The sequence below is a fragment of the Mauremys mutica genome, chromosome 1 (assembly GCF_020497125.1).
Source record: "Mauremys mutica isolate MM-2020 ecotype Southern chromosome 1, ASM2049712v1, whole genome shotgun sequence".
Classification (NCBI taxonomy): Eukaryota; Metazoa; Chordata; order Testudines; family Geoemydidae; genus Mauremys; species Mauremys mutica.
Window position 1 is genome coordinate 103,272,317 of NC_059072.1, and position 23,193 is coordinate 103,295,509.

Genomic DNA, 23,193 nt, shown 5'->3' on the forward strand with positions numbered 1-23,193 from the left:
AGTGTCTAGCTGCCTAACTCATTGATTTCAAAGTGAGTTAGGCACGGGGTTTTGAAAATCCCAGTAGGTGCATATCTGCATCAGCACGTACCTACAAACCTTTAATAATCTAGCCCTTAGACCAGGGATCAGCAACCTTTCAGAAGTGGTGTGCCGAGTCTTCATTAATTCACTCTAATTTAAGGTTCCGCATGCCAGTAATACATTTTAACATTTTTAGAAGGTCTCGTTCTACAAGTCTATAATATATAACTAAACTATTGTTATATGTAAAGTAAATAAGGTTTTTAAAATGTTTAAGAAGCTTCATTTAAAATTAAATTAAAATGCAGAGCCCCCTGGACTGGTGGCCAGGATCCGGGCAGTGTGAGTGCCACTGAAAATCAGCTCGCGTGCCGCCCTCGGCACGCGTGCCATAGGTTGCCTACCCCTGCCTTACACTGTCTGAGCCTCAGCTCCTTGTCTGTGAATCGGGGATAATAGCCTTGCTGTAACTCACAGGGCTGGCGTGAGAATGAATACGTTACAAATTGTGAGGTGCTCAGACCCTGTGGGCCATATAACTGCCATAGATAGATAAATAGATACTGAGGTGATGAATGCAGTATGAACACAAGATAATTGCTATAAACAGAGAGAAAATAAACTACTTTCATTCAAAGCTGTTCATAAATGTCAGTGTTTTATGAAAATATTGAAATAATATACAAAAATCTGCTTTTATATTTGCAATCACATGCTCTCATTTGCAACAATCCTTTCTACATGTGCAGTAACTGCTTAAAATTTTAGAGACTCAGGGCCCAGTCCATTGCCATTCGGAATCGTTCCATGGATCAGGGCCTCATTTCTGAAGTTCTTACCCTTGCCCTTCTTGGGCAAAACTCCTAACAGTTCTTATTCAGGAATAACTCAGTGGAAATTTTTGTATGAGTTAGACCTTCAGGATCAGGTCTCTAGATGCTAAACATCCCGCCAGCTCAGTGTGTAACCTCATTCTTCCTCCGTTGGAAATGCTGATTGGTCAGAACTGCAACAAGCTCTAAACAATGTGGGTTGGCTGATTTTGAAGTCAGACCTGTGATTGTCCTGAGAATAGGAACTTCAAAGCCTCCAGGAATGCTGGGGACTGTAATCTCTCTTGAAAGTAAATCAGGAAACAGATGCAAATGTAGAGAAGACATAGTTGCTGGAAGCAGTTTTTACTGTGACATGCTTCAGAGAAAGACTACAAGTCCCAAGAACCCTTGAGGCTTTGTATTTGTTAGTTCCAAAGCAGCAGCAAAGTGAGTCCAGTGTCTAGCTTTGCATTTCTGATTGCATGGATATTAAATTGTGGGAAACGCCAGTCTTTCTGACTTGTTTGGTCGCCTTTCCATGCATCTTTTTGCATACACAGTATATTATTGCACTAACTTAGAGGGAACAGATTATATTTTATAGTACAGATGCCCCCCTGACTTACACAATCGTTCCGTTCCATAAAGCCTCGCATAACTCAAATTTTGCAGAAGTCAGAAACGTATACCCGTACGTTACACAAAAATTTCCGCAACTCGAAAATCCTATTTCTGGCTTATGGAACTTTTTCCGTAAGTGCAAATTTGCGTAAGTCGGGTCTTGCATAACCCGGGGAGCATCTGTACTCTTTTGTAACATGTGCAATGGTAGTATCGTATGAAATATAAGTATGCTGTTTTCAGTGTTTTACGATAAAGTTTTTTGAAAAATAGTTGTTAATTGCTAAAACCTACAACAACAACAAAATCCATGCAATAGCATTCTGCATTTGTCACATAGATTTTTTACTTTTACACAGATTTTTAAATATTGTACAGATTACTTGTCTTTCATAGATTTAAAAAGTATGTACATAATGAAAGTATATACATCTTCTCTTACATTTAATTCAACATTGAGTAATTATTGAACAGATATAATCATAACCAAATAGCTATTGAGCTTCTGAGAGGAAGCATAGTCTCTTCATTAAGGGACAGGACTGGGTGGGCAAGGGATCTGGATACTGTTCCTGACCATTCTGTGGTCAGGTGCACGTTTCTTTAAATGGACACTATCACCTTAAAAATAATGCATCATAAATAAACACTCGTCTTTACTTATGTTACTGATAACAGCTGAGATTATTAAAAGTGAAATAATTTTACAAATTCAAACCTGATGCACATTACTTATTTTAAAAAATTTCTCTATTTAGCAAATGAAAATCAAGGAAATCAATTTCATTTTTGTTTTCTTTATAGTCAGTCTCACTTTCAGGTTTAGTTTCAGGTTTGGGTATCAAACTCTGGGTGGAAAATGACCATTTGAATTGGATTTTAAAACAATTGAAAAGTACCTGATTGTGGACAGTGTTCAGCTGATTGGTAAAGGTCATTGTCAGGCAGTAGATTTTGCCCATACTTAAATTGATAGTGTCCCTTTAACCTCTCTGTGCCTCAGTTTCCCCAGCTATAACAGTGAAATAATAATAGTGCTTACCTACCTCACAAGGATCTTGCTGTAGTAGGGCAGCAGTGTTTTATATACTATATTGCACTGTCGGTATATTGCTACGTTCTGAGGATGAAAAATATTTTTCAATACTTCCACTGCCATATAATATATATGTGTGTGTATTTAATCAGTAGGGGTTTTTTTGGTAGTGTGGAGGGATTCTGGGGGAAGGGATTTAAACTTTCCCTCACTGTTGGCTCTCAGGCTGGGACAACCTCAAGGCCCGATCATGAAGGGTGTTGAGCATTCTAGCCATGATTCAGCAAAGCCCTTAAGCCATATAACTTCAAAGGGACCACTCATATGCTTAAAGTTAAGCACATGCTTAAGTGCCATGCTGGAGTGGGGCCAATGTGTTGAGCATCTTGCAGGATTGAGCTCAAATGACCAACTTTTTTTAAAGTGCTGAACAAGATTTCAGAGATCTCATTGACCACACACACAGCAAAATCTTCCTCCTAAGAGGGAAAGACTTTGAAAACTGCCTTAAAAAGAATCCCAAATGAGCCAAGACTAGCCGGCCCTTCTCCCCACCTCACCATTCTCTGTCGTGTTACAAAAGAAGACCCGCTATTTCTTGGTTTGATTTTTCTTCCCCTCCTGTCTGACTGCTGACAGCTGTGGCGGCTGACTATGACTTACGCTGCAGGACTGAGGCTGGATGAGACACTCAAGAATCCTAAGCCAAAGCAGTCTTCTATTGACTGCCAGCTAGTTCCCTTTCATTACAAACAGTGTGAACCTGGGCTGTGGGGAGAAGGGGACATTCAAACACTGATTAATCTAGCAAGTGCCAAGCGTGGCCTGATCACTTGTCTCGGCCATCAAAGAAATGCTGACCTGAAGCTAGGCTTCCATAGCTGACTGTTAACTATGCTCACTGGGGTTTTTTTCCCCTCTCTTTCTCACCCTCTCATCCCTTTTTCTAAACAGTGTCAAGTCCTGTTTCCAGAACATGGAGATTTGCAAGCGGCGGGTGAATATGTATGACACGGTAAACCAGAGCAAGACACCATTCATCACCCATGTGGCCCCGAGCACATCGACCAACCTGACCATGACCTTTAACAACCAGCTGAACAGTGTCCACAACCAGGTATGGGAATTGGCAGCAGCTGGGGCCCAAAAGCTAGAGAGCCCTAGAAACTGGAGAGCAGACGTAGTGCTCCTCTCAGCACACACCCGATAAGATGGATCCTTTCTGCCTTGTGACTAGAACATGCCACCCTCCACTTTGAGTCCTGTCTAGTTGTGTGGTATTTGATACAGGAGAACTAATTCCATGGCACTTGTGTGACTGTGAAATATTCTTAGTCTACCTTGTTGGAGATGATTCGCCTCGCCTCCCTGGAAAGTTGGTATGAAAAAAAAAAATCTGGCAGTATCCCTTTATGCAACAAGTAGGATTGCGCTCAGCGATAATCAGGCAGACACGAGTGATTTATTCATATTACTGCGGAGGTAAAACTAAATCCTCGTATCACAGACACAATACTCTGCATCACCAGCAAAATGAAGTGCTCTCACTTCTTGTCTTAGCATTTGGTGGTGGTATTTCTCCTTGTGTGTTATTTGTCTTTACGGTAGTGCCTGCAGGCCCTCATTGCTATGGGGACCCCATTGTGCTAGGCACTGTATGTACACACAAGGAGATACAGTCCCAACCCCGAAGGGCTTGCAGTCAAAGTTAGTAGATTCAGGTCTACTGCCTACACTTTGATCTCCTGTATCATCATAGGAGGGTTTTTAAAGATTTTAAAAGAGGGTGCGTGTGCACGAGAGTGGGACCATCACATGATCTTGATATGTACAGTGTTGGCGTATTTTAAACAAACAGTAGCTTAAATTGTTTCCCTTGGAATTGTGCTATAGTAACTAAAGGGAAGGGGAGATATTCATGGATAGGACAGTAAAAGACTGAAGCGTGGTGAGGCTGTCATCCTTAGGGTTTTGTAGAGCTCTTTGGTGTGGGAGCCGCCTTGTTTTGATGTTATAAGAAGATTTAAGGGTGATGAATATAACTGTGGCATGAGGGACTGGTGCCACAGGAATAGAAGCTCCAAAAGAGTCCATCCAGGTTTGCAAAGTGGTCCCATGTATCTTAGAAATCTAGATTTCATGCTGGCTCAGTTTTTTGTCACTTACAGTGAGAAAAGGCCTCTTTACATTATTCATAAAGCAGTGGGCACCACAATTGTACACAATGATGGGTCATTAGTGTGTCATGGTTAAATGTGGTGGGTTGTCAGTTTAAAAATACAGGTATCCTTGCTTGCTTTTGGAACTCAGACTGGAGAGTAAGACTGCTTACAAACTCCCCAAATTCCTGCTGCTTAACCTCTCCCAAGCACCAGTTGGCAGCATTTACTATAACCAAACACCATCACCACTACTGGAAGGGCCAGACTCTGTCACCTTTACTCACACTGAGTAGTTCCTTACTCCACCAAAAGTTCCTTCCAATGAGACTGTTAGCACTGCTTAGCTTGAATATGGGTGGAAGAATCTGTCCCTGCATGTCAAACAGTAGCAAAGATTTGGGTGAGGCTCTGCCAGTATCAGGAAGTTCCAACATTCTTACTGTAAGTCAAAAACCAGACCTATAGGCCATTTCTCCTGTTTCATCTCCCATCCCTAGGTTAGGTTTCCAATCATCTAACGCCTGTGGGGGGGGTTGGGGATATTTTTTTTAATTTTTTTTTGAAGGGGGGAGAGGGAAGAGCTGCCTTGGGTTCTCTTAGCAAAAGAAATGTGTAGTTGTGATGGGAGGAAATATTGTGTGGGAATTTCCAAATTCTCCTTAAGGGTTTGTGTTGGGGGCAGAACTGATCTTGCCAAGTTTCCCACATTAAGTGCCAGAAGCATTTACAGAGCAGTTTGACTTTGTGTGACCAGTTCCTTTTGAGCCCCTTTCTCTTCCTGTCTCCTCCCTATTCTCCCAAATCAAACCCATCCTGAGGAGATGTGCTCCATTCTGGAGACTCCTTGGACAACAAACTGGGGTGTGGGGTGGTTGGAAGCAGCCCCAGTTGATAGAAGGCCTCACTGATCATGCTCAGTGTGCTCCTTTTGCCCATGTCACCCACTCTTACCTCTGCGCTCCTCAGTTTCCTATTTTGCTCCTCCTTTATTTTTTGTTTGCTGGTTTTATTTAGATTCATTTATTTTTAGATTTGCTTCTTCCAACATACCATCTCCCTCATTTTTTTTTGTTTTGTTTTTTGTTTAATTCCCATCATTCCTTTAGGCCACCAACCTGGCTCCCACCTCCACCAGTGCCACTATTTCCTTAGCCAACCCTGAAGTCTCCATACTAAACTACCAATCTGCACTCTACCAGCCTTCAGCAGCATCCATGGCTGCAGTGGCCCAGCGGAGCATGCCCCTGCAGACGGGAACAGCGCAGATCTGTGCCCGGCCTGACCCCTTCCAGCAAGCCCTCATTGTATGCCCTCCAGGTTTCCAAGGTAAGAAACAGGCCTTCCCCCTCGCAACCAGCCCTTCTGCTGTTTGATTGGGTTCTCATTTGAAAACTCCCTCCAGTAAATCTTTCTGAAGGAAGAAAATCGGGAAGTGAGGAGAACCTCTGGAGCAGTTGGGTTGCGACTGATGACTCTGGGGTGGAGGGAGGGAGGTGCGATTGTGATGCTCATTGTTCATTGCTCTGATCAGGGTATTTTGAAGAACCTCCACCTAGTTTTGGCAAACATGACAAGAACGGAATATTTTACTGACCAATCCTGAGGTTGTTCAGTGATCCAGTTTCCACAGGGTGACTCAGCAGGTTAATGAGCTGGAGAGTAAGATGTCCAGCCTGGAAATTTGCCCCAGTCAGTGGCCAGTCATCAGTACAGCTGCACCACTGCAACTAGTGTAGACAGGCATAGCTGCTGTTTGCCCCAGTGGACGAGACTCCTGCTTGAAACCAGGGTAAGCTGCACTGGGGCACATAGCAGCTTTGCCTGTCTATGATAGGGGCTGCTCCTGCATAGTTACACCAATAGCTATATCAGAGGCAAATCCCCAGGCTAGACAAGACCTGAGATTTGGTCCTGGTAGGGCAGGATCTATCAACAATAATACTTGGCAATACTCTAACCCCTTTTATACCAGGATCTTGCACTGTAACTTTCACACCAGTTGAAGCCTAGAGTCCCCCAAAGTAGACAGGGCATTACTGACACCATAGCTTTGGAATGTGTTGACTAATGTGTTCTGATGATATGCCTTTAAATCCTAGTCAAGTCTAGAGTTACAAAGTGAGTCAGTGCAGAGTGGAGTGTAGAACCCTGTATTCTTGATTCCCAATCTCCCACTTTCATCAGCAGGCAGCACTCTCACCCTGGAGTGTATTTTCCTAGCCATCTATGGTGGTTGTCTCTAGCCAGACTGGAGAATAACAGGCTTAATTCGAAAACAAACCATTAACTTCTGCCTTCTTGTAGAATTGCCTCCAGATGTAGGTTACGTTATGATGTCTCTGCTAAGTTTAAGACATTCTAAAAGCATGCACAACGTTTAAAGAGGGGTAATCTCCTGGTGTCCTTGGAAATGTCTTGTCTTCAGCCTCTGTGTGTCATGTCTGCCAAAAGCTGATAGATCTCCTTGGGCTGGGGTGTAATAAATTTGGCTGGATGTAATAAGTGGGAATTGAGGGCCTGATTTTTCAGAGGTGCTGAGCACCTGCAGTTCCCATTGACTTCAGTTAGAGTCGTGGCAGTAGAACAACCTCTGAAAATCAGGCCCCTCTTCTGGGCGGTGCTGATGATGATTAACTCTGTCCCTCTCTGTTCATGGAACAGGGTTACAAGCCTCTCCTTCAAAGCATGCTGGGTATTCTGTACGGATGGAGAATGCTGTTCCCATTGTCACTCAGGCTCCCGGGGCCCAGCCTCTTCAGATCCAGCCAGGTCTCCTCGCACAGGTAATTTCCGTAGTCTGGGTAAATGGATTGGGCAAGTACAGGTGACACTTGAATAGTCCTATGCAGAGCAAGTCTTTTTCATTTAGTTTAACTACTTGGAATGGGGGAAAGGGTGAAGGGTTTTTTTCCCAGTCCCTCTGTGCCTCAGTTTTAGAGTGGGACACCCAAGTGAGCATCTCCAACTTTACATGGAGCATTTGTCTTTCCTCAATCTCTCTTTCATCTTGCAGGCCAATTTTAATTTCTGAAAGGCTCTAACAATATAACAGTTACCAGCTCCATTCTTTTTCTCAATCCTCCTCTTCACAAGGCCTGATGCAACTCCAATTGAAATCAATGGGAGATGGCAATGGGAGTTGTCGGGCCGATGGTGAGAATTAATCATTAATACTTTTCTGAATCCTACTAAGCTCTTGGCCCTATGGCATCTTGTGGCAATGAGTTCCACTGGTAAATTGTGCATTGTTTAAAAAATATTTTGCTTATTTTAATTTTAAATTTGTTTCCTTTCAGTTTTATTGAATGTTGCCTTGTTCTTGAGTAGTGGGAAAGGGTGAATAGGCAGAAGGGAGGGCCAGGGCAGCTGAGTCAGTGAATCTCTGAAGCAGCCTCTATTGGTGCAGTTCTTGAGGGGACCCTAGTGGGAGATGCAGCTTATACCTCCTTGTGCCAGCTTCAGTGAATCTGGCCAACTTCGCTTTTTTAAATGGTCTGAGACTTATTTGTTCCGTTGGTATGAGGAATGTCTTTGATGGAGAACAAATATACTTAACGTAAGGCACATAGAGCGTCACAATACCTCCTGGAAAAGGTGGGCCAGAGGTAAAGTACATGCCTACTGTGCACTCATTCATACCAGAATGTTCATTTGCATTCAGATCTCAACAGACTTTAAAATCATGCCCGAGCATTGGATTCCCTGGGCTACATGTGCCGTCGAGTGTTGTTGTGATTACTTTCCTTTGCCAGCTGCCAACTGAGCTTATCTGGTGAAGACAGAACAAAACACAACCTAAAGCCTGTATGTTTTTCACTAGCTATGTGCCCCGCCCATTCCCAGTAAAAGAGTCTTTGTTACAGAGCTGCCTCTTAGTGTAAGCCTGCCGCAAAATGGAATCCATCTTTGCTGATGACTGTCATAACCTTCAGCACAGCAAGGTTGGGCCTTGTATCCCATTCAGTACAAAGCAGGTATCTAAGAAGCAGAGCAGTGGAAACGAAAAGGACAGATTTTCAAAGTTATGAGCAGGAAGATGTGCAAACTGAAAGTAGATGCATGCAATTGCATTTGCACAAATGCCTCCCCCTGCCAGAACCTTTCATGGTAGTGGGAACTGCCAGATCCTTTTCTTGCGGCCTCTCTATTGCCAGAGCCATGCAGAGAGCTACACGCTGCAGTGACAAGTGTGAATGCAGCCTGCTTTCACTGCAGCATGTAGCTACACATGTACTGCCTGTATTCTACATGCTGCTGTGAGTGTGGACAATGCATACGTCTGGGAGCAGCCATTGGTGCTCATCCCCGCTTCAATATACCCCAGCACTGGTAGTGGCTGAGAGCCAAAATTGGACCCTTCACCACTTATTCTCTATATACTTTCAAATCCAGGAAACAGGGCCCTGCAAATGACTGCAAGTCCCTCACCCTGAGGCCCTTGGATAAGCTCTGCCGTCACGTCTGGCGATGGATAGGGGTGTATTTTTTATATTGTCTCTGTAAGCTGGTTCTTGCAGAAACGAAAAGTTAGACTAAACCACTGACTGCAATCTGCAAAGTGGGTGGTGAAAATAACCCTTACACCCTACCTTTCCGGGTCCATTTTCACCCACATGAGCAAGTATACCTGCTTGCAGCGGGGAGACAGGTGAAAGGAGGCTCTGATTCCAGTCTTTAACAGTTCGGCAGCTTCACATATTAAAGGGGCAGGGCACCATGTATTTCAGGGGTGTCTTTGTCCAGCCTGAGACTGATGTCACACATTGAAAAGCCTGATCCAGTGCTTGTCCCTTCCTTCCATTCTCTCTCAGGAGTGTTCTGCATCCCTGCATTTTCTCACTTTCACTCCTTCCCAACAGCTCTCCTAGGCAGGAAACCCTGCTCGACTGCCACCAGCCACTTCCAAGTAAATAGGCCACCTCCATTTGTGCTACGCTCTGATGCAGCTGAAAGGGCTCACTCCCACTTTCCTCATCTGGACCTAGGATCGAGACACCAGGGGCCAAAGTATGCTCTGTTACAGCCGGGCAGTCTTACTCGAAGCAGTGGACATGGCAGCACTGTGCACTGTCCCAATGGACCAGCCCAAGCAATCTTTTCCTGCCGAGGAAATGATTCCGTGGTCCTTACCTGATAAGTAGAGAGTTTGTGCCTGGGCCCTGACACTAAATCTAGATTCATGCACTAAAAGAGGCGGAGATCTGATCAAATCCAGGCTACCTCCCCAAGCAGGGAGGGAAGTGGCTTTAGCATGTAAACTCTGGTAATCTCTGGCAGGGGAGCAGCAACAGTTTAGTTACCTTTTTTAAACCAAAGCTGTAAAAACAAAAATATCCTCACCCCCTCATCCTCCTGCCTGCCAGTGCTCATCCTTTGTCATAGCAGAGTGTTGTGAACAGCTCTCCAGGGCCCTGTGACTGAGTACCCTTTCCAGCCCTGGTTCTGCAGCCCACCATAGCAGCCCTTTCATCTGACTCAGCAAGGCAGAACATTCCAAGACAATCAACATTTGGAGCTGGGCTGGAAAGCGTGTTTTTGGTGTGGTTTTTTTTTCGGGGGTGGGGGGGAACGGGACAGGGGCAGGAGGGGCTACAGCATGGGGAGAGGTTTAGGGTTTTTGTGTTAATCAATCTCTGAATCTGGCTTAGGAAGGAACAGGGTGAAATACCTTCAAGCAGAGACTCTATTTATAGTGTAGCCCCCTCAGTGCTGTGTGGCTACACAATGTGGACCCAGCACAGTGGCACCGATATGACCCTAGAGAGGGATGTAGCTGATGCCCTTGAATTCCATGGCTCAGTCTCTGAGCACGCACGCTCTATAGGCCAGCACTCGAGAGATTAAGCTGCCCTGCTCTCACGTTGGTGGCATCTGAATATGACCAGGTTGTAAAAGATTATATAATTCCTAAATTGAGTCATCAGAGCAAGATGACCCTGGGAAATATCTGTAATAGTGTGCCTGGACTGATGCGTATGCAGGGATGTGATTGCTGAGCTTGCAGGGGAGAGAGTCTAGCTCTGGCACTAAAGGGTACCGGTTTAGAAAATACCAGGGAGGGTACGGAGAGGACAAATGTAATTCACAGACTTGTTTGCTAGGACTGAAATACTCCTATCTTCTGTTCATATGGCATGGATTTTGGTGTTAAGCAGTGTCTGTCACACTGAAGTCATTCCCAAAGCAGTGACATGAGATGCTGTGCCGGGCAGTGGCGAGGGCAGGGGTAGGCAACCTATGGCACATGTGCCGAAGGCGGCACGCAAGCTGATTTTCAGTGGTGCTCACACTGCCCAGGTCCTGGCCAGCGGTCTGGGGGGGGGCTCTGCATTTTAATTTAATTTTAAATGAAGCTTCTTAAACATTTTAAAAACCTTATTTACTTTACATACAACAATCGTTTAGTTATATATTATAGACTTATAGAAAGAGACCTTCTAAAAACATTAAAATGTATTACTGGCATGCGAAATCTTAAATTAGAGTGAATAAATGAAGACTCGGCACCTTACTTCTGAAAGGTTGCTGACCCCTGTGCTGGGGCAAGCGCACGAGCCACTTGGCCTGATTCTGCCTTCAGACGCATCCGTGCAACTCCCACATTGAAATTGGTGGGAGATCTGCAAACATATTTGAGGGAAGAATCTAACCCATTATGCTTTAAATACAGCTTTGGACACTAAGGCTGGGTTTTCAAAGGAGCCCAACAGAGAATTAGAATAGGATAGTCTAATAGTATAGAATGGAAGAGAATTTCTGTGGGATTTGGGCATCTAACTCCCCTAAGGCTCCTTTAAAAATCCCAGTAAAAAACATGGCTGATTAAGAGGAGGAGTCTGAGGTAGGAAAAATGGCAGGGATTGGTTCACTTGCAGCTCACCTTTAGATTCTCCTCTGAAGTGCTGATCAGAAACAGAGACAGAAGGAGGCAGCACAGAAGAAGAAAACAGCACAATCAGCTGCCCAGTAAATGCCCCACGTGGAAGACCTCCAGCCTCCGCTATGGAAATTGTCTCCTTTGGTACTGGATGGCTTAGCTAAATCGTAATGGGCAGGGGAACATTTTTATCCCTGTCCCTGTCTTGAATTCTGCCCAAGTAAGTAATTGCTGAAAGTTTGTTCCTACTGGGAGCTGTTAAATTATCTATGTGAAATGGGATAACGGTTTCAGTCTAGTTCCCAGCAGTCAAATGTTCATGTTGCAGAAACCACCATCCCAATAGGTATCAGCTGCCAGTCTTTAGATGCCTCAACAAAGAAGCTAAGGAAGGAAGGTTCCAAAGACATCCCTTGGAGTGATGGCTCCAGGTCCGGCTGGAGGGAACGTTGGAGGGTCAGGGTGGGGGCAGCTTGCAATGGCACTGCCTGTGCTATACAGTACCTGCTGTGTGGCTAACCGGAGGAGTTCGCTCCCCAGGGAGGTCAGTCCAACACTAAATTCACTTGATGTTTTGTAAAGGTTATTCGAGGAGGTAAGAAGTGATTTTGTCTGTTCGCAAACCCTTGCCCCATCACTTCATCTGCCATTTGTTCTCACTTGGTGCCCATTAGGTCTTGATTTGAAAATATAGGGTTGTTCGGACAGGGCAGGCTCATAATGGACTGAAAGCCCCATTCATGTAGGGGTAGGTGATTAAAGAATAGGACTGACAAGGCTCTGGTATACTGTGCACCATTGGGTACGGCTGTTCTCTATAAAAGTGCTTGTGACTCGTGTGCAACTTTAGGAAGGAAGGATGAACATTAAAGGGGGCACAAGCAGAAACTATTAGGTTTTAACAAATAAATGATATTCCTTTTATGCGCTATAAATCCACTTTTGTATGTTAATGACTAGCACTAGTGATAATGGCCAATTTCCTCTGCTTATAGAAAGCAGCCCTTCATGAATACCAAGCAGCTACCACTGTCACCTCTGTTCATCAGCCATAGGAATTCAGTGATTATCAATAAAAATTGAAATTAGAAATAAATTTGCAACAGGGAGGCAATTACACAAAAAATCTATTGTGTGCTGTGATCTCACAAGCTAAGCAGGGTTGGGCTGGGCCACTGTGGATATGTCTACACTGCAGCTAAACACCGCAGCTGCTCTGTGTCAGCTAACTTGGGCTCGTGGGACTGTAAAATTGCTATGTAGATATTTGGGCTCAGGCTCTAGCCCAAGCTCCAGGAGCCCACAAGGAGGGAGGGGCCCAGATCCCAGACTCCAGCACGAGCCTGAATGTCTACACTGCAGTTTTACAGCCCCACAGCCTGAGCCCCGTGAGCCCAAGTCAGCTGACACAGGCCAGCTGCAGTGTTTAATTTCAGTGTAGACATAGTGTGGATGGGAGTCCCAGGTGCTGAAGAAAATTGATGTTGGTGATCTATTGGATGGTACTTTTCCCTCTGAGTTACTGTTGAACCAATGTTGGAGGGACACTGATTCTGGAGGTGTCACCTTTCAGATGAGTTAAAACCAAGATCTTGACCACTTGCAGGCCTTAAAGATTTTAGAGAACTTTTTAAAGAAAAGATTTGTTAATACATTTACTCTGGCAAATATTAACTTAGTAACCCACAAATATTCCTATTGGTTTCAGTGGAACTGCTTGTGGAGTAAAATACAAATATGCAGGAATAGGGATGGCAGAATACACCCTGAGCAACTTGCATTTCGGCTCCCTCAGATTCTCTTTGCAGTTTCACGTGGATACAGTATTCTCCTTTGCTTCCTATCCTGAATTATTGGGAAATGTTGCTATGTGCTGTTAAACCGTTTCTGTGTTTCACCCCACTGGTGAATGAGCTAATCCTTGTGTATTGTTTGAAAGGTGCTACATCAATGTAAGTTGCTATTACTAACAACATCTTTTCCTGTTATCCCTTTCCATGGATTAATCAAGAGCCGACATGAAATGGTCTTTTGCCAAAGATAAACTATTTGGCCCTGTCAACTCTAGAGCTTGTAACTATGTTTGAAGCATAATTACAGCTGCAACATGTTTGTGTGTGTTTTGTAACTCAACACAATTACAAAACATAGTCCAACCACTTTAAAGAAACTTGCTTGAACTCTGCTGGTGGGCGTAGTTTATGCACACTTCTGGCTAGCACTTTTCTTGGAAAGAAATAACCTAGGTGTATCCACGCTGGAGCTGTAATTTCCAGCTCAAGCAGACAAACCTGCACTAGCTCTAATCGAGCTAGCAGGAGGGGCTGGCCACACAGATTATGTGCCTAGGCTTCCAGATGTGATCATACTTGGAGCAGTTAGCCTGTCCCAGTACTCGGGCCACCATGGCTGCCTTTCTAGTTTTAGTGCACTAGCTTGATTAGAGCTAGCATGGGTATGTCTGCTTGAACTGTCTGTCTGTCTGTTCAGGTTGGAGCACCAAAACCTGCTGGCTGGCAGAACTGTGCTTCCAAACAATTCTCCAGCAAGGTGGTGACTCTCGTGCTTTGTATTCCAGCACAGACAGGGTCCTAGCATATTTCTCATTCTCAAATCCCCCAACTCTCCTTTACTGTCTGAGCAAGTCAGTGAAAATGGGCATTAGTGCTTAGAATCCACTGTTTTGCAATCAGTGTGAAAACATGATACTCACACCTTTCATGCACCAGAAATTGTTATTTATGTAAAATAACCAGCTGCTTTACACCTGAGTGACTTGCACATACTAAAGCTCCTTTAGCTGAAGTGAATTCAGGGTCAGATTTTGATACTTTTACTCGGGCTGAATAGCACTTTCCTCCATGGAAAATCCAATTGATGTCAACAAGACAGTTTGGAGAATAAAGTACTACCCATGTCAGTAAAGGGAGCACAATCTGGCCCTTAGTCATCATAAATGTGTTAGGATTAGGGATAGGGAACTGACTCTTTTTTGCCTCTGGTAATATATGTTTGAATTTAGTTTTTAAATCTCACATTTTTCCATGTGAACTAACTGGAACTAGTGAAGTAAATTTTGTGTGGATACGCTTGGCTGAATCTCATGAAGTATCCATTTTTCTACCTGACCTGTTCCACATCACATCCTTCACATTCTCTCTCTCCAGTTCAACTAGATCCTTCCTTCATTCTTCTTTGATCCCATCCTCCCATTCCCCTGACTCTCAGTTCCTTCCCTCCAACTATCCCTTTTCTTTCTCTCTGCTTCTCTATTGCAAGAGTCCTAATACACAACTCCCTCTTTGACCCTTAAATCCCTCTTGCTTCTCCCACCAATCCTCCTAGCCCATCCTTTTCCTTTCCTGATCCTCTTGAGTCTCTATAGTCTGTTCAGTTCTGTTTGGGGTGGCAAGGAAGAAGATATTTCTGTTTTGGCACACTATCTGTTGGCCTTTAGCCAGCGGTTTTGTTTCAGTTTTAGTAGCCTAGCTTGTCCCTAGCTCAGAGATGACCCAGGTTTTATTGACCAACCCTTAGAAAGCCCTGGAACTAATGAGATTTGAAGATAGCAACCAGCCCAGGAAAATATTCCAGGCCTGCTGAGATCCCAAGATGCATTTCCACAAAGGCAGAGGGCCCAGTAGGGGCAGAGGGAGTGAATGTGATGGGGCCTCTGAGCCAAACTGATCTGAAAAACAGAAATAAAAAATTCTAGTTCTAGTTGAAGTTTGGGTTGAGATTCGGGTCAGTTCTAATTTTCCTATCCCTAACTGTGACCCAGCTGCAGCCTTGGAATACATTAGCAGGGATTTCTCTGCTCCTTTGTGTGCTCTGTACTGAAAACTATTTTACTGTAGTTTCCTGAAGGCATTAAAACCTCCCGGCCAGGATGGGCTGACACCAAAGCAATGAATGATGATTCTTTTTAATCACCAGCTTCTCTTCTGTTCAACAGCAGGCCTGGCCTAGTGGGACCCAGCAGATCCTGCTCCCTCCAGCCTGGCAGCAACTGACTGGAGTAGCCACCCACACCTCGGTCCAGCACGCAACTGTCATACCAGAGACCATGGCAGGGACCCAGCCGCTGGCAGACTGGAGGTAAACCTGGAGTATTGTGTGTATATCTGTGAGACACCCACTATATGTGAATGTCTGTCTGACAGCCTCTGTGTCTGAGTAGTTTCTAATATCCCAGGCTGTGTGTCTGGGCTAACGCTGAGTGCACAATGGGCGCAGTCTTTGCCCACAGACTTGGTCTGTAAGGTACTTTCGGATATTTTGAGTATGAAGGGAACCATCCATCATAAAACCAAATTCAGGTCTAGTCTCTCTTAAGCTGCTCCATATAGCTCTGTCCTTGTGAAAGGATAACATCTTACAAGAAAAAAGACACGCTCCATTCTTGATCTCAGCATCTTCTCCAACATCCGCCTTGGCTTGTTTAAAAAGCCAAATAGCCCTATTGTTTTGTGCCTTGTTGTATCCTAGATTCGGTTTGCAGCACTTTTTGCGCTGGTGAAAACTTCCTAAGAGACGGGATAATTCTGTGAGGGGGGGCGACATCTGTGGAGAGTTATGCAGGAGAGCTTTGGCCATTTGCAGTCGCAGTTCAGCATGGATAGTGGGTCTTTGGCGTTTTCAGGCAGAGTGGGAACGGAATTCTGGCGGGGTCCTGTCTGTGCTGCAGCTGTTTGTGAAATCCTTACCCTTGTCAAAGGATTAGGGATGGGGAGGCACTTCTCAGGCTAATTACTTTGAACCCTTTTATCACAATCGACCCTTCCTGAAATCGTTCCATTAGTGGTTTATTTCATCTCTCCTGGAGCGAGGGATGTAAAAGGTTAACTGGTAAGCATTGGGTTTACCCTTAACCGTTAACCCCAGAAGCTCCGCACCAGCTGGAGGGACTCCAGCCCAGGCAGCCACGCCCGCTGGGGAAGGGGCCCCGTCCCGGCACAGCCGGGCCTGCGGGACTTTAACCGATATTTACATCCCTACCTGGCACGTCTCCAATGATGCTGTCTTGACTGTCTGCCTTTGATAGTCGTTCCACTGTCAAGTTGCTCTTACTTCTTCAAAGGGTCAGTGTGAGTAAGCACTGAAAGGAGGCAGTAGTGAGGATGAGAGCAGCAATGCAAGGCCTTGAAAGTAAGAGGATTAAAGTGGCGGGTAAATGGGGAGTCCCTCGAGGCTCTCGTAAGGCCAAATCCTTTGCCCCTGAAGCAAATTCATATGAGATGTCAGATTGGCAAGTCCCCATGTCATTTTCACCCTTTGTACTCTGTGAAAACAGGCACCAAAGAGGCGCTAACACTGCTCTTGTAGTCTCCAAGACAGTCAGTCACAAACACAGCATAGTTAAGGAGTTGGAAATCTGTGCGTCATTGTCCATCCCCAAAGGAACCTGGTCAGATTGTCACTTGCTCCATTGCTGTGGTTTATTCCAGAAAATAAAGACATCACTACTGCGTCAAAACATCAGTTTCTTTCCCGGAGGGTTTCTCGGTGAACAGTTGGTGGGTGGAAGATTTTGTTTCAGCAGGCTGTCTCCGCTCCTTTTGCCTGGGGGCTGTGCAGATCATCTCTACGTTGAACCTTAGTTGGAAGAGTGGGCCTGATGATCTGGGTTATATGCCATACCTAGGTGGTCCACAGAACAGCACTGGTGGGAGATTGCTACTCCACTGTGAGTTGGCACCTCACTCCAAAGTCCTTGTTCTACTGGGACCTTAGGGAGTGTCGGTTATCATTGGTACTCAGAGACTTCTTCTGGCTTCCCTGGTAGCCTGATGTGACTTCTGAGTTGTGGGGAATTGCTTTTGTGAGTCACACCTGAAGGAGCTGGAGGAGGTCTTCCTGAAGGACAGAGGGGGGATTGGAGCGTGAAGGTGGATACTGTGGGCAGAACAACAAGCGATATAGAAAAAGATACCCAAGTGGTCAAAGTAGGAATGTGTGTGTGTGTTGTTTTTAAGCCTTATCCACAGGCATACTGTTATAGTCTGATGACAGGGCTTATACTGCCACATAGATGGTTTGGTTTGATACTGAGCTGAGTCCTTTGTTCCTCAGGCAGAGGGGAGATAGGAGAACTGCAGAGGCAGTGAGTTCAGCACTAGGGGAAAGGGCAACATGCATCACTCTCAACTGCCCTCTTCTGCCAGCTCAGCCAGTGGCCCTGAGTGGCTCCAGTGGGATATGTGTCCTGAATATAAAGCTGGGGCATGCCTCCCCCACCCCTGCGAGAGAATGAAGCAAAGGCCTCTGAAAAACAAAGGGAAGCAGCCCTTCATGAGAAAAACACCAACCCAAGCTTGATGCCAGGACTGGCATGCCCAAGGTCACCTTTAGCTGGGGGCATTCCTGAGGCTAATGGAAGCCTTTTAAAGAACTGATACACATTTAAAATGCATTTATCTCCAATTTCTCTCCTCTTGCAGAAACACACATGCTCACGGCAGCCATTATAATCCCATCATGCAACAGCCTGCGCTTTTAGCTAGTCACGTGACTCTTCCCGCAGCTCAGCCCTTGAATGTGGGCGTGGCTCATGTCATGAGGCAACAGCCAACCAGCACCACTTCCTCCAGGAAGAACAAGCAACACCAGTCATCTATGAGGTAAGTGGCAAGGAGCATAATGGTAGCCTAAGGACTCCGAGGGCCAAATTCACTGCTGAAGTTGACGGAGCTGCATGCACTTAGGCTAATGGCAACTTTGGTGGAAACTGTATAAAGAGAGGGGAGGAAATGCCTTTTTCCCAACATATGGCCTGATTCTTCTTTCATGTGTACCATGTGTAAATCAGGAGGAACTAGGTGGACTTGAACTAGTTGTAAGTGAGAGGAGGATCAGGCCCATAGTATTCTGATTCTGTGTGTGTGTGTGTGTGTGTGTGTATATATATCCTGTAGTAGGGTTCTGCTCAGCTTTCCATGAGAGAGGCGAAGTCACTCAAACAAAAGGCCATGCAGTCGTGCCTGTTTAAATCCATTAAATTGATGTCTTGGCAGAATTAGTGGATATTGAACCACTTAAAAGCCCCGTTGCTTCAACTTCAGTGAATATATATAGAACAGAGTAGGTATAAATATAGACTGCATGATGAAGTGAGGTGGCATACAATTTTAATGCCCTGTGTTTGGGATGACCACCACATTGTGAGTGGCAGAGCCACAAGTCAGTTGTACAAGTCTCTGCAAATTAACGCCAATCAAAATTCTTATTACCTCCCTCCCTCCCCCCACAAAAAACTATCTGTGTTCTGTTTATGCAATTCAAAAGTACTGATTCAGTATGCCCCAATCCCAACATATCCACAGACAAAAGGTGTGATTGTCTCCCTCTATCTGATCTCAATGACACTCCTAAAAGTGGCCACATTTCCTCAACATTGTCATCCCCCCAAAAGGCCAGGGTCACCCCGGGGGGGAGGGGGGGCAAGTGGGGCAATTTGCCCTGGGCCCCGCAGGGGACCCGCAAGCCCTGGCCCAGCGGTGGTCCAGGCCTTTGGCGGCATTTTGGCAACGGGGAGCCCTTCAGTGCTGCCAAAGACGCAAAGCAATTGAAGGGCCCCCCGCCGCCGAAATGCTGCCGAAGACCCAGACTGCCACAGGGTGAGTACAAGCGCCACAGCTCCCCCGCTTTGCCCAGGCCCCTTGAATCCTCTGGGCGGCCCTGCAAAGGGCCACATTTTCAGAAACAATGGATGTTAGGTGTGCACCTAGAATATATCCATTCACGAGCAAATGGGTGATTGCATATATGTAGGGATAGATCCACTGGTCCAACTGCGATGCACTCAACACAAAGTGAAGGGCAAAGATAGCCCTAAGCTACCTGTACTCTTCCCTCATTCTAGATGTGTCCCTGGCATACATTAGAGCAGTCTTCTGGCTGCCCTAGCTTATGCTCATCTACAGTAGCCCCAGGGGAATCATGGGGCATAAGGACATCTCCTGTGCCAAGGTCTGGGAGGGGAGGTGGCATAGAGGACACTACGAGAGTTTTGTGCCACCCAAGGATTCTCCTACACGGGAATTTTCAAGGGCTGGATCCATCAGTTTTATGGATGTTTTGTCCTGCAGGAGTGGGGCCAGGTTCTGGCCCATAGTATGCAGTTGCATGAACAAAATGCAAGAATGCATGTGCAATAACCCTCTCACTCCTGTGGTAATCCCTGTGGGTGGGGCACACTGGCAGGGTGGGTATGTAAGTATACTTTGCTGCTGCTTGTGCTATACCTGGGCTGTGGACAGAGAGCTGAGGTCTTTAGGGCTATTAAACCAGCACCTTTAGTGAGCACTGAATTTTTCTAAGAAAAGAAAGAGCAAGAAAGAGAGAGATTCAGAAATGGCCCGCTCTTACAGGGTAAGTCTACACAGCAAAAAAACACCCGCGACAGCCAGTTTCAGTGCCCCCGTCAACTGACTCAGACTCATGCTACTTGGCTAAAAATAGCAGTGTAAAACGTTCGAGCTCAGGCGGGACCCCGGACTCTGAAACCCTGGGATGGGGGAGGGCCTCAGATCCCAGGCTCTAGTCCGATCAGGAATATCTAAACTGCTATTTTTAGCCCCATAGCACAAGCCTTGTGAAACCAAGTCAGATGATCTGGGCTCTGAGACTCGCTGCTGCAGGGTAGCTGGACCTACAGAAGGGGAAAAACAGAGGAGCTCACAGCTCTTATGTGACCAGATTGGGGCCAAAGAAACTGTACTGAATTCGCAACCAGTTCCACTGTATTTAAGATGCCAGTGTTCAAATCCTTCCCATTTGTCTGCTCTCTGATGTGTAATGTTTCATTTACTTTGGGAGGATTCCAGCCATCTTGCTCTATTTGTAATACAGAACAGAGCCAGTTAAGACCCAACAAGCCAGTAAAACAGGGAATAAATCACAATACATCTGGACATACAAAGTGTCTCCCCCGCCCCCAGTAATCTGCCACCAGGGCACAAGGCGTCTGCATCAGGAAGGAGTCCGACACTTTCAGAGCAGCTGCTTTCCACGGTCCTCTATTTTACGTTATTTGTGATGCTTTTGTATCCAAATGAAGGACCTGCTCCTTTTGAGAAGAGGATACTCCATGTTTCTCATTGGTATTCAAAAGGCACTGCAAATGCTACTGTGCAGTTATTTGTTATGCAAAGGACCCTGCGTAAGTCAGTGCAGTGTGATATGTCCATAATTTCTTCCCTTTGATACATGCCACCTGTTCCTTTTGTTAGCTTTCGGGCCAAACCAAAAACAGTCAAAACCTGCCTGTAAAATGGAACCAGAACCAGAACTTTGCTGCTTCTTCGAGTGTTTGCTCATGTCCATGCCATATTAGGTGTGTGTGCTCGCCACATGCACCGGTGCCGGAAGTTTTTCCCTCAGCAGTATCCGTAGGGGACCAGCTCTGGCGCCCTCTGGAATGGTGTCCGCATGGCATGGTATAAGGGGCGCCGCCAGCTTCCCCCTCCCTCAGTTCCTTCTTGCTGCCAGTGATGGTACTGGAACGTCTGCTGCTTTGGCTAGCATTGATTCCTTCTCTGTTCTTGTGAACTTTGAAATCCTATAAAATGGGTTCCCTGGCTTCTATTATCCCCTCCCTGGATCTGGGAGACTAGTATGCCACCCTCAACTTGAAGGACGCATACTTCCACATAGTGCTCTTTCAAGGGCACAAACACTTCCTCCAGTTTATAGTGGGACCCCACCACTACCAGTTTGCGGTTCTCCCATTCAGCCTGGCGACAGCATCGTGATTGTTTAACAAGTGCATGTCGGTGGTAGCGGCTTACCTCAGGCGCCGGGGTATTCAGATCTATCCATACCTCAACAACTGGCTCGCCAAGGGCAGTTCCAGGTCTCAAGTCCAACGGGATGTCGTGGTGCTTCAGGCCATTTGCCGCTTTCTGGGCCTACTGGTAAATGACAAAATCTCGACGTTAGTGCTAGTGCAGAGGAAGAGTTCATCGGAGCGGTCCTCGACTCGACCTATGCCAGAGTGTTCCTGCTGCTGGAAAGATTCAACACGTTGATGAACCTCATCGCGGAAGTCTCCACATTCCTTCTGATTACAGCCAGGGTCTGTCTGCACCTCCTGGGTCACATGGCAGCATTCACCTACATGGTCCGCCATGCCAGGCATCAGAAGGGGCCCCTGCAACAATGGCTGGGAGTGGTCTATTCCCAGGCCAGAGGGAAAGATCATTACCATTCCCCAGGTGAAACTTACCTCGCTGCAATGGTGGACCTATCGCAGAACAGTCTTGGAAGGGGTTCCGTTCGACAACCCCCCTCACTCCATTGAGTTGGTGTCAGATGCCTAGACCTTGGCTGGGATGCGCATCTCAGCAACCTCCAGACACAGTGGATGTGGTCTCTAGAGGAGGCGCAGTTGCACATAACGTCAAAGAGCTCCAAGCAGTCAAGCTGGCATGCGGAATTTTCCTGCCCCACCTGTCGGGCAAGGTGGTACGAGTCCTGATGGGCAACACAGCCTCGATGTTCTACATCAACAGGCAAAGGGGAGCGTGCTCGTCAGCTCTCTGTCAAGAGGCACTCCGTGTATGGGACTTCTGCATCAGCCACGAAATCCGCCTGGAAGCTTGTCACCTTCCCGGTGTCAAGAATACACTGGCAGATCAGCTCAGCAGGGACTTCTTCTCTCACCACGAGTGGTTGCTCCATCCAGAGGTAGCCTGCATGATCTTCCAAAGGTGGGAACTCCCCAAGTGGATCTGTTCGCCACCAGACAGAACAGGAAATGCCACCGATTTTGCTCTCAGCAAGGTCTGAGCAAAGGCTCCCTCTCCGATGCCTTCCTCCTGTCATAGTCGGGGGGCCTTGTGTACGCGTTCCCGCCGATTCCACTCATTAGCAGGGTCCTGGCAAAGATCAAGAGAGACAAAACACAGGTTGTCGTGGTCGCCCCGGCGTGGCCTCACCAACATTGGTTTGGCATGCTCATGAGCTTGTCAGCGGCCCCTCCCTGGCCCCTGCCCAACTGCCCGGACCTGCTGTCACAGGATCACAGCCGGCTCTTACACCCCAACCTCATGTCCCTCCACCTCTCGGTGTGGATGCTGCGTGCTTGAACCTGGAGGAGTGGACCTGTTCGCAAGAAGTCCAACAGGTCCTCCTGGGGAGTAGGAAGCCCTCAACTAGACTGACTTATCTGGCCAAGTGGACAAGGTTTTCCCACTGGGCGTCTTGAGCATGGCATCCCTCCCTCGCGTTCTTCCATACAGGCCGTCCTGGACTATCTGCTCCATTTGAGGAACCAGGGTATGGCACACTCTTCCATTAGAGTGCATCTAGCAGCCATCTCTGCTTTTAACCCACCGATCCAAAGACAGACAGTGTTTTCCCATGACATGATGGTCAGATTGTTGAGAGGGCTCGAGAGACTCTTCCTGCAGGTATGGACTCCTGTCCTGCAGTGGCATTTTAACTTGGTCTTCTCTAGGCTCACCGGCCCACCCTTTGAGCCGCTGGGTTCCTGCTCCCTTTCCCACCTGTCATGGAAGGTCGCATTCCTGGTTGCGGTGACATTGGCAAGACGAGTCTCTGAAATTAAAGCCGTGACCTCAGAACCTCCATACACAGACTTCTACAAAGATAAGATTCAGTTGTGGCCCCACTCGGCCTTCCTGCCAAAGGTGGTCT

General features: G+C 46.4%; 1 protein-coding gene across 5 annotated transcripts in view; it reads left to right on the forward strand.

The window, feature by feature from the left end:
- Window positions 1-23,193, forward strand: part of HIPK2 (homeodomain interacting protein kinase 2) — a 204,186-nt gene that overhangs the window by 149,250 nt on the left and 31,743 nt on the right. For 3 of the 5 annotated variants that reach the window (XM_044988692.1, XM_044988710.1, XM_044988701.1), the window contains exons 7-11: window positions 3,451-3,613; window positions 5,765-5,984; window positions 7,320-7,441; window positions 15,491-15,633; window positions 17,976-18,155. In XM_044988692.1, coding sequence (XP_044844627.1) covers window positions 3,451-3,613; window positions 5,765-5,984; window positions 7,320-7,441; window positions 15,491-15,633; window positions 17,976-18,155 — 828 coding nt within the window. The remainder of the gene's footprint in view (window positions 1-3,450; window positions 3,614-5,764; window positions 5,985-7,319; window positions 7,442-15,490; window positions 15,634-17,975; window positions 18,156-23,193) is intronic. The other 2 variants (XM_044988720.1, XM_044988729.1) reach the window with 1 other exon arrangement.